General features: G+C 49.1%; 1 protein-coding gene across 1 annotated transcript in view; it reads left to right on the top strand.

Annotated features, from left to right (window-relative positions):
• Tmprss2 (transmembrane serine protease 2) overlaps positions 1-15,293 on the top strand; it is a 39,259-nt gene extending 23,966 nt beyond the window's left edge. The window contains exons 6-14 of the mRNA XM_051150329.1: positions 1,693-1,819; positions 3,760-3,870; positions 7,380-7,423; positions 8,915-9,083; positions 11,149-11,324; positions 12,601-12,696; positions 13,392-13,534; positions 13,943-14,095; positions 15,217-15,293. Coding sequence (XP_051006286.1) covers positions 1,693-1,819; positions 3,760-3,870; positions 7,380-7,423; positions 8,915-9,083; positions 11,149-11,324; positions 12,601-12,696; positions 13,392-13,534; positions 13,943-14,095; positions 15,217-15,228 — 1,031 coding nt within the window. The 3' untranslated portion in view covers positions 15,229-15,293. The remainder of the gene's footprint in view (positions 1-1,692; positions 1,820-3,759; positions 3,871-7,379; positions 7,424-8,914; positions 9,084-11,148; positions 11,325-12,600; positions 12,697-13,391; positions 13,535-13,942; positions 14,096-15,216) is intronic.
• The last annotated feature ends 257 nt before the right edge of the window (positions 15,294-15,550 follow it).

Genomic DNA, 15,550 nt, shown 5'->3' with positions numbered 1-15,550 from the left:
TGGTTTTCTTGGGGGGGGGGTATTTGTTTGTTGTTTGTTTTGAGACAAGGTTTCTCTGTGTAACAGCTCTGGCTGTCCTACACCTGCTTTGTAGACCAGGCTGGCCTGCAGAAAGGCGTGTGCCACCACACCCTGCACAGTCAAAACTGTCTTTGATGAATGTCTGAGCTCTGGTTTTATTTTTTTATACAGTTGAACATGAGCAGCCCCTGGTATAGTAAGTTGAGGAGTACCCTCCTTGATAAGGTCCTTCTGTCTGTCTTGATCTGGTCCCAAGAAATTACTAATATCCATGCTTTTGTAAATTAGAAAAATCAGAAAAATATATGTATATGTGTTTCTGAGTGTATGTATGCCACATGAGTGCAGTGTCCCAGGAGGCTAGAACAAGAGGGCATAAGATCTGTAGAGCTGCAGTTCCAGGCTGTTTTGAGCTACCCAACATGGGTGCTGAGAACTGAACTTGGGTTCTCTACAAGGGCAGTATGTGTACTCTTAGTGGCCAAATCATCTCTCCAGCCCTTTCTTAGGTTTTCTAGCCTAGAAATTTCATATGCTTGAGGTTGCCTAATCTGTGGGCCGCTGTGATTTTATTTCAGTTGTGTCATGCGTTAAAAGCCCATTCATGTAGTGGCTCCTGTCAGAGCTTTGTTCCAACTGACAGCTGAATGACTTTCCATTATGTCACATTGTTGGGGCATATTTCCACCCATAGTGGTCCATGTGTCAATCCATGGTGGGCCATTGTGAAGAATATCAATTTGGAATTCTTTTATAATAATAATAATAATAATAATAATAATAATATTATTATTATTATTATTATTATTATTATTATTATTATTATTATTGCGGTGGAGATGCTGGGAAGCGAATCCGGGGCCTCATACATGCAAAGCATGCTCTCTACCACTGAGCTACATCCCCACACATCTAGAATTATTTTTTTAAAAAATATTTTATCCTACAAGTAGAACATTTTGAAAGGCAGATTTGGGCCCTGGGGTCCCACTCAAACTAAGGCACCAGCCAAGGACAATACAGGCAGTAAACTTTAAACCCCTACCCAGATCTAGCCAATGGACAGAACATTCTCCACAGTTGAGTGGAGAGTGGGGTATGACTTTCACACGAACTCCGGTGCCTCACATTTGACCATGTCCCCTGGAGGGGGAGACCTGGTGGCACTCAGAGGAAGGACAGCGGGTTACCAAGAAGAGACTTGATACCCTATGAGCATATACAGGGGGAGGAAATCTCTCTCAGGAACAGTCATAGGGGAGGAGAATAAGGGGAAAATGGGAGGGAGGGAAGAATGGGAGGATACAAGGGATGGGATAACCATTGAGATGTAACAAGAATAAATTAATAAAAAAATTAAAAAATATTTTATTTAATTTTTATTTTATGTGCTTTGGTGTAGGGGTGTCAGATCTCAGAGTGACAGACAGTTGTGAGCTGCCATGTGGGTGCTGGGAATTGAACCTGGATCCTTTGGAAGAGCAGACAGTGCTCTTAAACACTGAGCCATCTCTCCAGCCCCTAGAATTCTTTTAATCGGGGAAGCAGGGATTTACGGCTCCTCTTTGTGTGCAGCCATGGCCTTGGGAAGAAGCTGTGGGCACATGGGCAGTGTGCGGGTAGAGCAGCATCTGGAGCTGAGGTTCACAGAGCATCTTTCTCCTCATGCAGTTCGCCTCTATGGGCCGAGTTTTACCCTCCAAGTTTACTCATCTCAGAGGAAAGCCTGGTACCCTGTGTGCCAGGATGATTGGAATGAGAGCTATGGCAGAGCAGCGTGTGAAGACATGGGCTACAAGTGAGTATGGTGCCCCAGGAGGGACACAATGCTATCACAATGACACTGACAGTAGACATGTAAAGACCCATCTCTCCAGCTCTCTGTATGGGCCAGGCACTGGATGCTGCAGACACTTGTCACCTTCCAAAAACTGGTTCCTGCCACCAGAGGGCAACCTCAACACCCCGACACTGTTGACCTAGGCTCCCTGTCTTTTCTGTCTACTTGGGGATGTCCATGTAGTGCTGGGGTGCTGGGAGGAGAGACAGAGGATAAGGGCAACGTCACTTCCTGTCCTTGGAGTGTGTCAGATGAGCTGAGCCTTTGTTCTGTTCACTGTAGGTGGGAGCCACCTAAGGCTTTGGGCATGGAGGAGACCCAAGCAGAGTCGCATTTAAGAATTGCTTTCTGCTGGGCGGTGGTGGTGCACGCCTTTGATCCCAGAACCCAGGAGGCAAAGGCAGGTAGATCTTGGAGTTTGAGGCCAGCCTCGCCTACAGAGTGAGTTCCAGGACAGCTAGGGCCACACAGAGAGACCTTGCTCAAAATAACGACACCAAAAAAGAAAGGAAGGAAGGAAGGAAAGAAGGAAAGAAGGAAGGAAGGAAGGAAGGAAAGAAAGAAAGAAAGAGGATTTCCTCCTATTTGTATCAACCAGGGACTGTGGGCAGGGTTGACAAGGAATATCTTACTCCCTGGCCAGTGGTTCCAGCATTGCCTGTGTCTTCTATAAGAAAATTTGAAGCTGGGTACTTTGTGGGGAGTGGGGTTTATTTTAGCCCACCACTCTAGAAGATATCTGAGATCATGTGTTGACTTCCAGTGAAGGCCTGGTGCTGTTTCACCTCTTGGTAAGGAAAGTGGGAGAGCTGAGGAGCATGGGGGGAGGGGACTAGATCTGCACGGGATGACCTGTTCTTGAGAGACTTAAGTCAACCCCTTAGAACAGAATTGATCCCTTCGTGGGAATGGAGTTGCTGGGACACAAATGTTACTTAAAGTCCCTATTGCCTCAACACTGGGGAATCAATGTGGATTTGGAGCAGATAAACCAAATCCAAATTATGGCTCTTGTGAAGACTGGCAGGCCTTAAACCCAGGAAAAGAGTTGTGGTTTTAATGAGGATTTCTCTGCCACCCTATGGAACTGGGCAGCTTAGTGGGTTTAAGTGCCTATGCAAAAGCTAGCCATGGAGGCAAACTGTAACTTCAGTAGTGGAAGGCAGAGACAGGAGGATCTTTGGGGCTTGCTGGCTAGTCGGCTTAACTGAACTGATGAGAGCCAGATTTAGGGAGAGACCCAGGCTCAAAGTGTAAGGTAGAGGGGACTAGAAAGATGGCTCAGCCGTTCAGGGCACCAGCTCCTCTTTCAGAGAAACTGAGTTCAATTCCCAGCACCCACATGGTAACTCCAGTTCCATCTGGCCTCTGAGAACACTAAGCATATCTATGACGGATAGGCATATATGCGGTCAGGCACATGTGTAAAATAAGAAAATACTTTTTTAAATACAGTGGAGAGCCATTGAGGAAGGTGCTCTGTGTTGGCATCTGGTCTCCACACACACAAATATCATCTTGTGACTCAGAGCTTTGGGTACACAGGGATACTCCTGTATTCAGAACGGGTGGGGATTTTGTCATGGGCAGACTAATATCTGTACACTTTACCAGGCAGTGTGTAATCGGGTACCCTTAGCATCCTGTTGTCCCAGCTCACCTTGGGTCTGAAACACCCTGATGGAAGACTCTAACCTTCCAAATCAAGGTTTCTGCGTTGCACAGTGGTTTTCACATGGCATGGCTGAATTTGAATTTGGGTTTTGGTTTTTAGAGCGCTTAGGTGTCCCTTCTACTGCAGCCATCATCCAAGGGTGGCTTTATAATGTGGAGTGTGCTCTCTGAACTGATATGCCCGAAGAATTATTTTCAGTAATATTTTCTGCCTTTTTTTCCAGGAACAATTTTTACTCTAGTCAAGGCATACCAGACAGCAGTGGGGCAACAAGCTTTATGAAGCTGAATGTGAGTGCAGGCAGCATCGACCTCTATAAAAAGCTCTACCACAGGTATGGAGGGCTCCGTTGATTTGCAAAATTTGAGAAGGATGAGGAGGAGATCCCACAGACACTGCCATCCTGCGTTCATTCCTCTAGACTGTATTCTGGGTGGGGGTGGGGGTGGGGAGTGAGCTCCACACGGGGTAGAGGTTAGCAACCTTGAGTTTATTCTTAGCAACTGTGCCATTTTGCCATTTTGGTTTCACTCTCTACTGTCTGACCTGCTGTCAGTAATGGCTAACACTGTGAAGTGAGGTTAGACTTTTGTCATTTTTTTTTATTTGTTTTTTATTCTCCAGACAATAGGAGGTATATGTACTGTGCTAGGCTATGTGTTGGTTGGCTTTTTGTTACTATAACAAAATGCCTGGAGCAAGCTGCTTTATAAAGAAAAGGGTTTTAGTTTTGCTTTTGCTTTGTTGACTCATGCTTTTAAAGACATATGGCGTGGCATGGCTCTCACAGGGCCCCAGAGCCACATCTTAGCATGTCAGGAACATTAAGCCCTGTGTCGCCTCTGTTTTTGTTCTTATGAAGCCACCAGAAGTCTTTCACAGAGACTCCCTCATCTCATGACTTAATTTCATGGAGCCCCACCTCTGAGCATCACAATTATGTCAAGGCTCTGTTCTCTCTCTCAGTACCATGGACATAGACTTTGGGGCCTAGTCTCTGGCATAAGCTCAGAGGGACAAACTGTATGGCACTGTCGCATCAGGCACCGGGAGTCCAAGAGATTTTCTGGCCTTTGGCTTCAACCCATGACTGGCAGTGAAAGGATGCCATAAGGGTAATGTTTTGTTTGAACCCTGGTGCGAATGGCTAGTTTAACAAACATTTGCAGTACCCTAACCACAGATCATAGGGTTTATGGGTGAGCTGTTGGGAGTTTGGAGGGGACATAGACAACCAACCACCATTTGTGCGTCCATGACTTTTCAGGGCCATTGCTCTTTTCTGGATGTTTTTGATATTGGGGCCCCATGATGTCTTTGTGCAGAGACTTCTCCCAGATTTTCATTGCTCCTCTCCAGGTGCCTCAGGCACCTCTAGGGCCAGCTGTCAGGTACTGCCTGTGAGGACTGGAGAACTGATCACTCACTCCACCTCTCTACTGAGTCACTTGTTTTCCTGGTGGCCACCAGCCAGGATGGCTTGTCTTCGTGCCCTGCCAGGTGTTCCATCCAGAGAGCAGGGCTTAGCATAGGCGGCACAGTGCTTTTTGTGAGTTGAGAGGCTCTTGTCGGCAAGCGTGAGGGGGTGCAGGCTGCTGGGGCAGAAGGGGGCACAGCAGAGGAGGGTAGCCTCAGGCTGCCAGCCTAGGTGAGGGCCTTCACAACTGCAGAAGTGGCTGACAGGAAGCTATTGTCTACTATTGGGCTTCTTAAACTTGTGGCCTCTTTTCACCTGAGAAAAATTCATGTGACCTCAGGTATACGGGACTATAAGATAGGTATGCACACAAATCAAATGTTTGCTGGTAACACCTAAAAAGGAAATTTATCTTCAGACAGTTCCTCTGTGTACATATGATTTAAAGACTAGAAGGAACATGCAAACTAATGAGATGGACACATTTGTTTGTGTAGCACAATATAACTTGAAAAGATGCAAATTTGCTTACATACACAGGTGCCTGCATTCTGCAATTAAACCTGAATGTTTTATACACAGAAATGAGGCATCTCAGTAACTTTGTACATCTCAATGCACACAGAAGTCTAGTACCTCAAGTGAGGCATTTGCAGAGGCATTCACTGGTGCAAACAGCTTGACTGTGTGCACAGTACAAAGTACCCATGGTCTGTGTTCAGAGCCAAGGCTTTAGTGACATCATAGGATGCAGAAGCCATGTCTTTGCAATGCTCCCTTCTTGGGGCTTCTCCCTGGTAGCCAGGACAGGTGATGGTATGATGGTAGCTCCTCATTTGGGGTTTGGAAAGGTCCCCATTCAATGTGTGCATGGGTGTCAATGAGGTGGGCTGCTCTGTGTGAGGCCCTATCTGTCCAGGTTGCCTTATGGGACATCAGGGTTTGGGAAATTAGCCGTTCCCACAGAACCACACCTGACAGTTGATGCCATCAAGGCACAGGGCTGTGGCCTCTTCTGTGCACCAGGACAATGTCTATAGGACAAATGCACTGATTGTTTCTTTCTCATGCTCAGCATGATGTTTGACTCCCAACTTGGTCCCTGGCAAAGTATTCGTTGTGTTGTCATCTGTGGTTTCCATGTAAAGCCATCTAGGGAAATCAGAAGTTTCCAGACCACTTTCTGAGGACACTGGTGGATAGCTGCTTATTTTTTTGTTACAGGGTCTTGCTATGTAGCCCAGGCTGGCTCTGGAATGGTGATCTTCCTGCCTCAGACTCTTCAGCATTGACATTTTAGGTGTTTTCCATGATACTCAAGACTCAGTTGTTGTCAGACTCAGTTACTGCCTCCTTCTGCTGGCCTAGGCCTAGTCCCGGAAGCTTCGAGCCTCTGTACAATCTAACCTAGGCCTAGAACATTTTCAGACTCTGAGACTTACTGCTTAATGAGCTCACCCTTACTTGTTCTTTCTGAGCTCTGGGCTGGCTGGTTTAACTCAGCTGTTCTGGCTCAAACTCTTCTCCCAGCTGACTTATTCAATCTGGCTTCTCTTTGAGCCCTGAATTGCTCTGCTTGGCCTCAATCTAACTCAGTGATCTGCTCTAATCTTCTGGCTTCTTCTCATTTTTCTGGCCTGTTCCATCTTCTGCAAGCCATCTCTCTGTTACTGTTCTGGCAAAAGCTGCCTCTTAAGTAGTTTCCTTTTCCTTTCTCTTCTTGTGAGAGTTGGGTGTGTCCTGTTGTGTCAAATCTTCTCTGATTCATCACCTTTTCTGCCACTCAGACACCACTTTCAAACATGGGTGCTTCCTTCTATAAATGAACTTTACCTTCATTTGGGATTAGAGGTGTGTACCTGGACCTAAGCCTTTAGTTACCTGATACTTGTTGCATACGAGGCAGATCTGTTTGCACCGTCTCCTGGATTAAAGGCATGCTTGGATTCCAGCCAGATCACATATACCTAGGTCTTTGGATGTGATCTCTTGCCAGAACAACCATTTTCTGAATTAACAATCTCTACACCCTTCCCCCCTGAGCCGTCTCTCTGGCTTGTAGGTATACCTTCTATGCGTACATAGCATCACTATGGTTTGACTTCACTTGTGCTTAGGTATAAAATTTCCCACCGGAGGTATCCTGTAGGGGCTCCAAAGGTTTAAGAATTGGCACACCGCAGATCAGCGGTCATTCTGAATTATTATCTTAGTCTACCTGCTGGGAAATGACAGAGAGAGGGTGAGCATCATGTCCAAGGTTGTGTATCTGGATTTGAGCCTGGTACTCTGTGCCCACTCTTTGCCACTGTCTCCATGTAGGTTTAGTCATAATGGAAAGATCGTTAGTGGTAGATAGGAGGCAATGCCAGGAAAAGACACTGCTGCCTCTCTCTGCTGTGGTAACCAGAGTTTTTTCTTTCCAGTGACTCCTGTCCATCCCGTATGGTGGTTTCTTTACGCTGTATAGGTGAGTACTTCCCAACGGTGCTTTTCTATGCTTCTGAGTAGGATCCAGTTTGTGGCTTTGGGAAAACGTTTCTGGGTCTTGGGATACAGTGAGGGCAGGCATCCAGGAGCCGGCTGGCGTGTGCCTGGAAGCCTCTCGCTCACGCTATGATCTCTATTTTGGAATTCTGTTGCACTGTAGTGTCTACTGAGGACAGGTGACGGCTGGACACTGACAGGCCTTGGTTTAAGTGCCACCATGAGGGCGGGGCCTTAGCAGCTCCTTCTCCATGAAGCAGAGGGATGGTTAGCAAGCTGTGTGTGAACCCGAAGCTTTTGCAGCAGTGACCAGGCCTAGGCCAAAGCCAGAGCTGCATCATGTAACAAGGAGAGCTAACACCAAACAAGCCTTCTACCTTCCTCAGGAGCTTGCATGATGGCTAACTGTGCTCTCTCTCTCTCTCTCTCTCTCTCTCTCTCTCTCTCTCTCTCTCTCTCTCTCTCTCTCTCTCTCTCCGTGTGTGTGTGTGTGTGTGTGTGTGTGTGTGTGTGTGTGTGTGTGTGTGAACTGCTCATGGGCCCCACACTAGGTAAATATAGATGGCCAGCCTAGATGTGGGACTTGAAGCCCACCTTTTATCAAAGAAGCTCTGAGACTCCTTAAGGTCCCCAGTAGGTGTTGCACAGCCAAGAGAAAAGCATTGCTGTTAGCCCTTTCCCTATGCCTCATGGGTATTTAGTCACTCAGAGAGGTACAGCTGTGGTACTTAGAGAGTGCTCCCAGAAGTCCTGCCCCACACTGTGCTGAGATGCACCAGACCTGCTCAGTTAGTACCCCACACGAGCCACTAGCCTGGGGACCTTCCAGCACATCAAGTAGTCTCCAACATCTACTTGGCATCTCTCCACTGAGAACTTGCCCCACACCTGTGAAGTCTCTAGAGCTCCTCCTTCAGGCCATCAGGGGCTGCTCAGCCTGGAGTAGATCTCCCTCAGTGTGAAACAACTAGTCAGAAAAGAACCCTGTGTTTCTTATTTCCTGGGGGGCTCAGCCTTCCTTCAACCCAGTCGCCCCTCACTAACCTCCTTGCTCAGCTCCTGCCTCCTCACTCACCTCACACATGACGTCACCTCCTCTCATCTCACCTTTGTACCACCTGCTGAACCCCTCACTCACCTCACCCACCTTCAGCGCCATCCAGCTTCCTCTTCTTTGCTTAGGAGTCTGGGGGTAAGGAGCCTGTTACCCAGGACCTTCCCAATCCTGGCAGAGATCTGACGAAATCAGGTAGCAATAAGAATTAGCTAGTGCTCCAGCCAGGGAAAGAGTAGCCCTCTGGGCACCTAGGAGAGCTCTACCCAGCCACTTGCTTATTCAGAGGCAACAACTGTCACCTTCCAATGGCCCCCCACAGCCTGGTGAGGCCAAGGAAAGGCAGCTGGTTGCCTTTGTGCTGGCCCTGGTGTCTTCTGCTCTGTTGGCTGTCACCTGACATGTGCTTGTCGCCCTCAGAGTGCGGGATTCGCTCAGTGAGACGCCAGAACAGGATTGTGGGTGGATCGAATGCCTCCCCAGGAGACTGGCCCTGGCAGGTCAGCCTGCATGTCCAAGGCATCCATGTCTGCGGAGGCTCCATCATCACCCCGGAGTGGATTGTGACGGCCGCCCACTGTGTGGAAGAGTATGTCTGCATCCTGCGAGGTCTAGCGAAGTAGGGTGGAGTAATATGGCCCAGACTCCTGGGTTTAGAGTGTGGCTCTGCCACCGTGTGACCTGCACCACGCTGTGTGGAAGCTCCCATGTCCTATTATAAGGGAGTGACCTCTGCTGGGTGAGGACATATGCACTACAGGTGCACAGCCTCATCCACTTATTAGACAAATATGCCCCAGGTCTCTCCTGCCTGCTGCTGCATCCTAGCTTGGAACAAGCTGATGATTAGCCACAGCACTGTGACCGGCTGTGCTCCGGCTGCCATCTTCTCAGCTTGAGCCTCTTGCTCTATCAGTCTCACTTCTGCTGCAGCTTATCTCAGGGCAAAGCCCGCTTTGACAGCCTCACACTGCCCTCACAGGTTCTCTAGGAGCCCCAATAGACACCCTCGGTCTTGGCACTGGCTTTACAGATGGGCAAGAAGCGTGAGGGCAGCCATACTGTGTAGTGTCCGCTCTTGCTGGAGACACTGTTGCCGTTCTGGTTTTCTCCCTGCTCCTCCCTCCCTCCCTCCCTCCGTTCTTCCCTCTCTCCTTTTCTCTTATCCTTCCAACTCCTCTTCCTTCTACCTCTTTCCTTTCCTCCAGTCCCTCCCAAGGGTTTTGTTATGTAGCTCAGATTGGCCTGAAGTGGAGGATTCTTCTGCCTCAGCCTCCTGAGTGCAGGGATGGACCACACCTCCAGCATAATCACACCCGTTTTGTTTGTTTGTTTGTTGTGTAGCCTTTGCTTTCTTGGATTCGCTTTGTAGACCAGGCTGGCCTCAAACTCATAGTGGTCCACCTGCCTCTGCCTCCCGAGTGCTGGGATTAAAGGTGTGCACCACCACCACCCGGCTTATACCTTCTTTATTAGACAGATTTGGGGCACTTGCTGCCTTAAGTGAGGCTCAGCTTGGTTCAAGTCCTGGCCTAGCCATTCTCTGGCTGTGTGGCCTTTGACAGATGACTCAATGACTCTCAGCCTGGTGCTGGGAGAGCCCTCCTCCTCTTCCTTCTTTTCCTGCTCCTCTTCCTCCTCTTCTTCCTCTTCTTCCTCTTCCTCTTCCTGCTTTTCCTCCTCCTGTTCCTCCTCTTCCTCCTCCTCTTCCTCTTCCTGTTCCTCCTCCTCTTCCTGCTCTTCCTCCTCCTCTTCTTCCTCCTCCTCTTCCTCCTCCTCCTCCCAGGCACTGCTGAGAAGCTAGGGAAGCCAGCTTACCTGGGAGTGTTTCTTCCTTCCTCTCACATCCCAGATCCTGAGGTCCCTCTAGTAGCTGAAGCTCTCCTAAAATACCAAAGAAAGCCCCAGATGAAAGAACAGGGCTGGAATAAACTCCAAGTATGTCTGTTGGCACACATTACATTTTTAAAGCACCCACCCACTGTGTGTCAGTAAATGCTCTGGCACAAGAAGACTACTGGGACCCAGTCTTGTCAGAAATGTGACCTTAAGTCTCACAGAAGGGTGAGCTATTTGTGGGCTGATGCAGAAGGTTGGGAGAAGGGGCAGAACCTCCACGGGGCTGTTCAGCAGTAGGAAACTGTGGGTAGGTGGGAAGGAAACCCCCCTGCCCAGTCTTGCTCTGTGGTTTGGGGTTGTCATCTTACCCCCAGACTCAGCACATGTAATTTTTTTCTTTTTCTTTTTTTAAAAAATAATTTATTCAGATTACATCCGGGTTGTTATCCCTTCACTTGTATCTTCCCGTTACTCCCTCCCTCCCTCTTTCACCCTGTTCCCCTCCCCTAGGCCTGTGACAGAAAGGGACCTCTTCCCCTACCCACCATATGATCACAGCCTATCAGGTCTCATTTGGATAACCTGCTTCCCCTTCCTCTGAGTGTCACCAGGCCTCCCCACCAAGGGGAAGTGGTCAAATAGGGGGCACCAGAGTTCATGTCAGAGTCAGTCCCTGCTCTCCCCACAAGCATGGAGAATGAGCTGTCCATTGGCTAGATCTGAATAGAGGTTAGCATATGTATTTTAAAGCCTGTGAAAGGAGCACCTCATATCTGTAGTCCTGAGTTTCTGTGTGCGGTCACTCTGTCTTTCAGACCCCTCAGCAGCCCGAGATACTGGACTGCGTTCGCGGGGATTTTAAGACAGTCTCTCATGTTCTATGGAAGCAGACACCAGGTAGAAAAAGTGATTTCCCATCCAAATTATGACTCCAAGACCAAGAATAACGACATTGCTCTCATGAAGCTGCAGACGCCTCTGGCTTTTAATGGTATGTGAGTCTAGGCCCACTAGAGGGCAGTAGAATCCCTCAGTTGTGCTGGTCAGAGGCTTCAAACATTGTTCAGTGTCCCAGTGGGACAACATTCTCCATCTTAGGCCATCTGGTTGATAATTTGTAAAGATTACTGCTTTTAAAAACATCTAAATTACTTTTAAGCTTTTATTTTATGTGTATGGGTGTATGTGTACACTTGCCTACGAGTATATCTGTGCACCACTTGTGTGCCTGGTGCCCACAGAGGCCAGAAGAAGCTGTCCACATTCCCTGGGACAGTTGGGAGCCATCATGTGAGTGCTGGAATTAAACACAGGTCCCCTGGAAGAGCAACCCGTGCTCCTAACCACTGAGCCATCTCTCCCAGGACAACTGATTTTCTTTTCTTTTCTTTCTTTCTTTTTATTTTTAACGAGTATATTCTGAAAGCAAGATACATTAAAATTGAACAATATAGACCATTAGCTTTTTTTAATGTGTGCTTTCTCCAATACTTTATAAACATAAAGGAATCACAGAAATGGTATTATGTGTTTTAAAAAGGACTTTAATAAGTTTGTCCATTAAAGAATAGTCTGTTTGCGAGATATTTCCCTTTTCAAAAATTGTATTTTAAAATTTGAGGTTCTGATAACGTATACAATATATTTTGACGGCGGGAGAGGGTGCCATGTGGTTTAGGCTGGTCACTCTATACATCTGTACATGAGGTTGAGTTCCTGATGCTCCTGCCTCTGCCTCCTAAGTGCTGGGCTTACAGGCGTGCACCACCATGCCCGGCTCGGCCATGCCTGGTTTTATGAGGGATAGAATCCAGGACTTTGTGCATGCTGAGCCCTTTCCTTAGCCTCTTAGTACCCTCTCTCTAGTCCATGCAGTAACATGGAGTGGTCTAGAGTCTACAGATGAGGACAGACCTCTCCTCCTCTGCAGTGCGTGCATTCAAGCTGGGGAGCAAGTCACACACTAAATAATAGCACATCACAAGTCCTTTCTGCCCCCCTGTCACCTGAAGGCCTGTGTGCTGGGTTTCAGAAGCAGAACCAGCACTCAGCTCCAGATACGAGCAGCAAATGTGCAGAGGATCTGCCTCACCTGCCAAGAAGCAGGGCCTGTCGGATGGGCATGGGACCTGCTGGGTGGGCATGGGAGGTCCAGGACTCGTGGGAACCTGGATCCCTGGGCAGGGAACGTGCGTGGGACAGCCAGGGAGATGCCCACAGAGTCCCTCTAGGCCTGGGTAACTCACTTTTTGCTATTCTTTAAACAGATTTAGTGAAACCTGTGTGTCTGCCAAACCCAGGCATGACGCTGGACCTATCCCAAGAGTGCTGGATTTCAGGGTGGGGGGCCACCTATGAGAAAGGTGAGGCTTTGGGTCGCGGCACAGGGTGGCATGTTGGTTTGCACAGTGGGACCTCTTCATTTAAATCTCAGCTCCATTATTCAGTGGCTGTTGACTTTGGACAATGTGCCTAAGCTATGTACCTTGCTTCCTCCGTGCCCCCCCCCCCAATTGAATAACGGAAACGTTACCTTAGCCTTACCTAGCATACAGGAAGAGGGCTTGGTATTGTAGTGGACTGAGGGAGTATACGACTTACTTTCTCATCCCTGTGACAAAAGTCTTGGCAGAAGTAACTCAAGGGAAGAAGTACTTATTGTTCGCAGTTTGATGGTGCGGTCAGCAGCGTGGGCAAGCATGGCGTCGGGAGCATGAGATGGCAGCTCACGTATATATTGTTAGGGTGCAGAGAGAGAGAGGTGGATGCTGATGCTTAGCCCACTTTCTCCTTTTTATTCAGCCGGGGACCCAGCCCATGGACTGGTGCCACCCGTCTTGTGAGCATTTTCCCTCAGTTTACCCACTCTAGAAATTCCCTCATAGACACACTCAGAAGTTTGTCTCTAGGATGGTTCTAGATCCTTCCTGCCAATCAATGTTAACCATTACAGGGAGGGAGGAGGGGAGAGAGGTGTGTGATTGTCTCGTCTCCTTGGACTGTGGGCTTCTTGAGGAAGATGTCCACAAGAGCTATTGACTGGAGCCTCTTTTGTCAGGAAAGACCTCGGACGTGCTGAATGCTGCCATGGTGCGCTTGATCGAACACACCAAATGTAACAGTAAATACATATACAACAGCCTTGTCACACCAGCCATGATCTGTGCCGGCTTCCTGCAGGGCTTTGTCGACTCTTGCCAGGTAACTGTGAGTTCTTAGTTCAGCCTTTGAGTGTGAGGCATGGGGTTCTGATGGTACCAAAGATGCCTCCCAGGAACACTGGGTTAGCTGAGAGCGACTGTGGGGAGGGATGGAAGGCCGCTAGCAGAAGCCAGAACTATACACTATGGTCTCCAGAGAAGCTTTTGTTTGGCACAACTGTTGGTATAGTAGTTCAGCTGTGCTCTGCCGTGCATTTGCTAACAGCTAGCTGGCACGGACCAAGGTCATCTTTTGGGTGGTCTCTGTGACCGTTGGCCTCCTGCTGTGGAGACAGACCCACACCTGCCCTCACATATCCGGAGACTGTGTCTTTTCTGCATGGCTCGTGGTGGCCGCTGTGTTTTTAGTGTGCCTCTCTCTCCTCAGTAACCTGCTGTGTTCCCCCAGGGAGACAGTGGAGGGCCACTGGTTACCTTGAAGAATGGCATCTGGTGGCTGATTGGTGACACGAGCTGGGGCTCAGGATGTGCCAAGGCATACAGGCCTGGAGTATACGGCAACGTGACAGTATTTACAGACTGGATCTACCAACAAATGAGGGTAATGTCCTTGCTTTCTGGGCTGTCCATCTCCTCAGGCCTCAGGTCTGGGAAGAGTGCATGTTGGCAGGAAGCAGACACTTTCATAGCCTGAGTTGCTCCTGGAGCACCTTTCATGCCTCTGTTCCAGACCACCCCCAACCCCAAGCCCAAGCCCAACCCCTCTGATTTCCCAATCCTTCTATACACCCCGTCTGAGCCTGTGGTGGGTGCTGTACATGTTGGGAGAGGGGCACTGTCAACCTCACTGGTCGTCCTGCCAGTGCTGATGGCAGAACTAGACTTATAGAACCCTCTTGGCTCTGCATTTTAGTGCAGGGTCAGCAGAGTCAGGCACCCACGCAGCTTTCACCCACTTACATATGTGGGTGATGGAATAGTCCAATGGCAGTCTTTCTCAAAGGGAGTCTCTTGAGGGGCATTACTTTTATGTTCAGTGGGTGAGGGGTGGCTAGAGATCTCAAGTTCACTACTTAGGTCCAGGGGAGGTTGCACAGTGAGGGGGAAGCCCAGGAGTTCCCGTGAGCCTACCCTCCTGCCTCATCAACACAATCTGATGGGCCCCCAGCTGCTTCCATGCCAGGGGTCAGAATGATGGCGTGCTTAAACATGGACTCATGGGAGAGGTTCCCACAGAAGGAGACTGTCTCCTGCCGTCTGCCTGAGAAAGAGGGGCTGGGACGGGGCCTCATCATGACACCTGACCATGCCTAATACAAGTGACACCTGGGCTCAGGGTGTCACATCTCTGGAGGGGAAGTCCTCTCCTGGCAGAGGAAGAGTTGGGAATAAGCTGGACTATGCTGAGGGGCATGAAGAAGAGGTTAGAGGGAGGGGCGGCCACTCAGCAAGACCTTGAGGAAGGAGAGTGCTGAGTGGGAGGGGATACCACAAGCAAGAGGGGAGGACCTCATGAGTGACATCTCAAGGCAGAGCCAGGCCTGAGCCAAGCAGAGGCTTCTGGGAAGAGGCCCACGTGCTTCTGCACCTGTGGCCTGAGCTCCGCCTGCAGAAGTCTGTGCGGCCTGGGCTCAGACTCTGGCTCTCTCACATCATCAGGGGGAAAAGACAGCTTTGTCAGTCTTCAGTGAGTAACCTCATCTCTTCTTCCTGTTTGCACAGGCGAACAGCTAATCCAGGTGGCCTTTGTCCCAACTACTTTTGTCTTCAACACCCTTCTGCAAGAAAACCAAGGGGCTGATTTTTTAACTCCCTGTGCACAATGTACTTTTTGAGATGATTCAAAGGGCCTTTTACTTTTATTAAACCATGACTCGTCTGACTGTGCTACCTGGTCCTGTGTGGGCTTCAGTGCCCCACACCCCCAGGCCACTTCTGCAGCTCCCTTCCAGAGGGGATGACCGGATCCTGATGGGTTTGGGCACACAGGGCCAAATGCAAAGGAGAGTGACGCTCTCCTGCTAGGACTCCATTTTGGCTCGTGCTCAGGCCTCTT

This window comes from Acomys russatus, chromosome 8 (assembly GCF_903995435.1).
Source record: "Acomys russatus chromosome 8, mAcoRus1.1, whole genome shotgun sequence".
In the NCBI taxonomy this organism is placed as follows: Eukaryota; Metazoa; Chordata; class Mammalia; order Rodentia; family Muridae; genus Acomys; species Acomys russatus.
The sequence above is the reverse complement of the archived record's forward strand: the minus strand, read 5'-3'. Positions and strand labels throughout refer to the sequence as shown.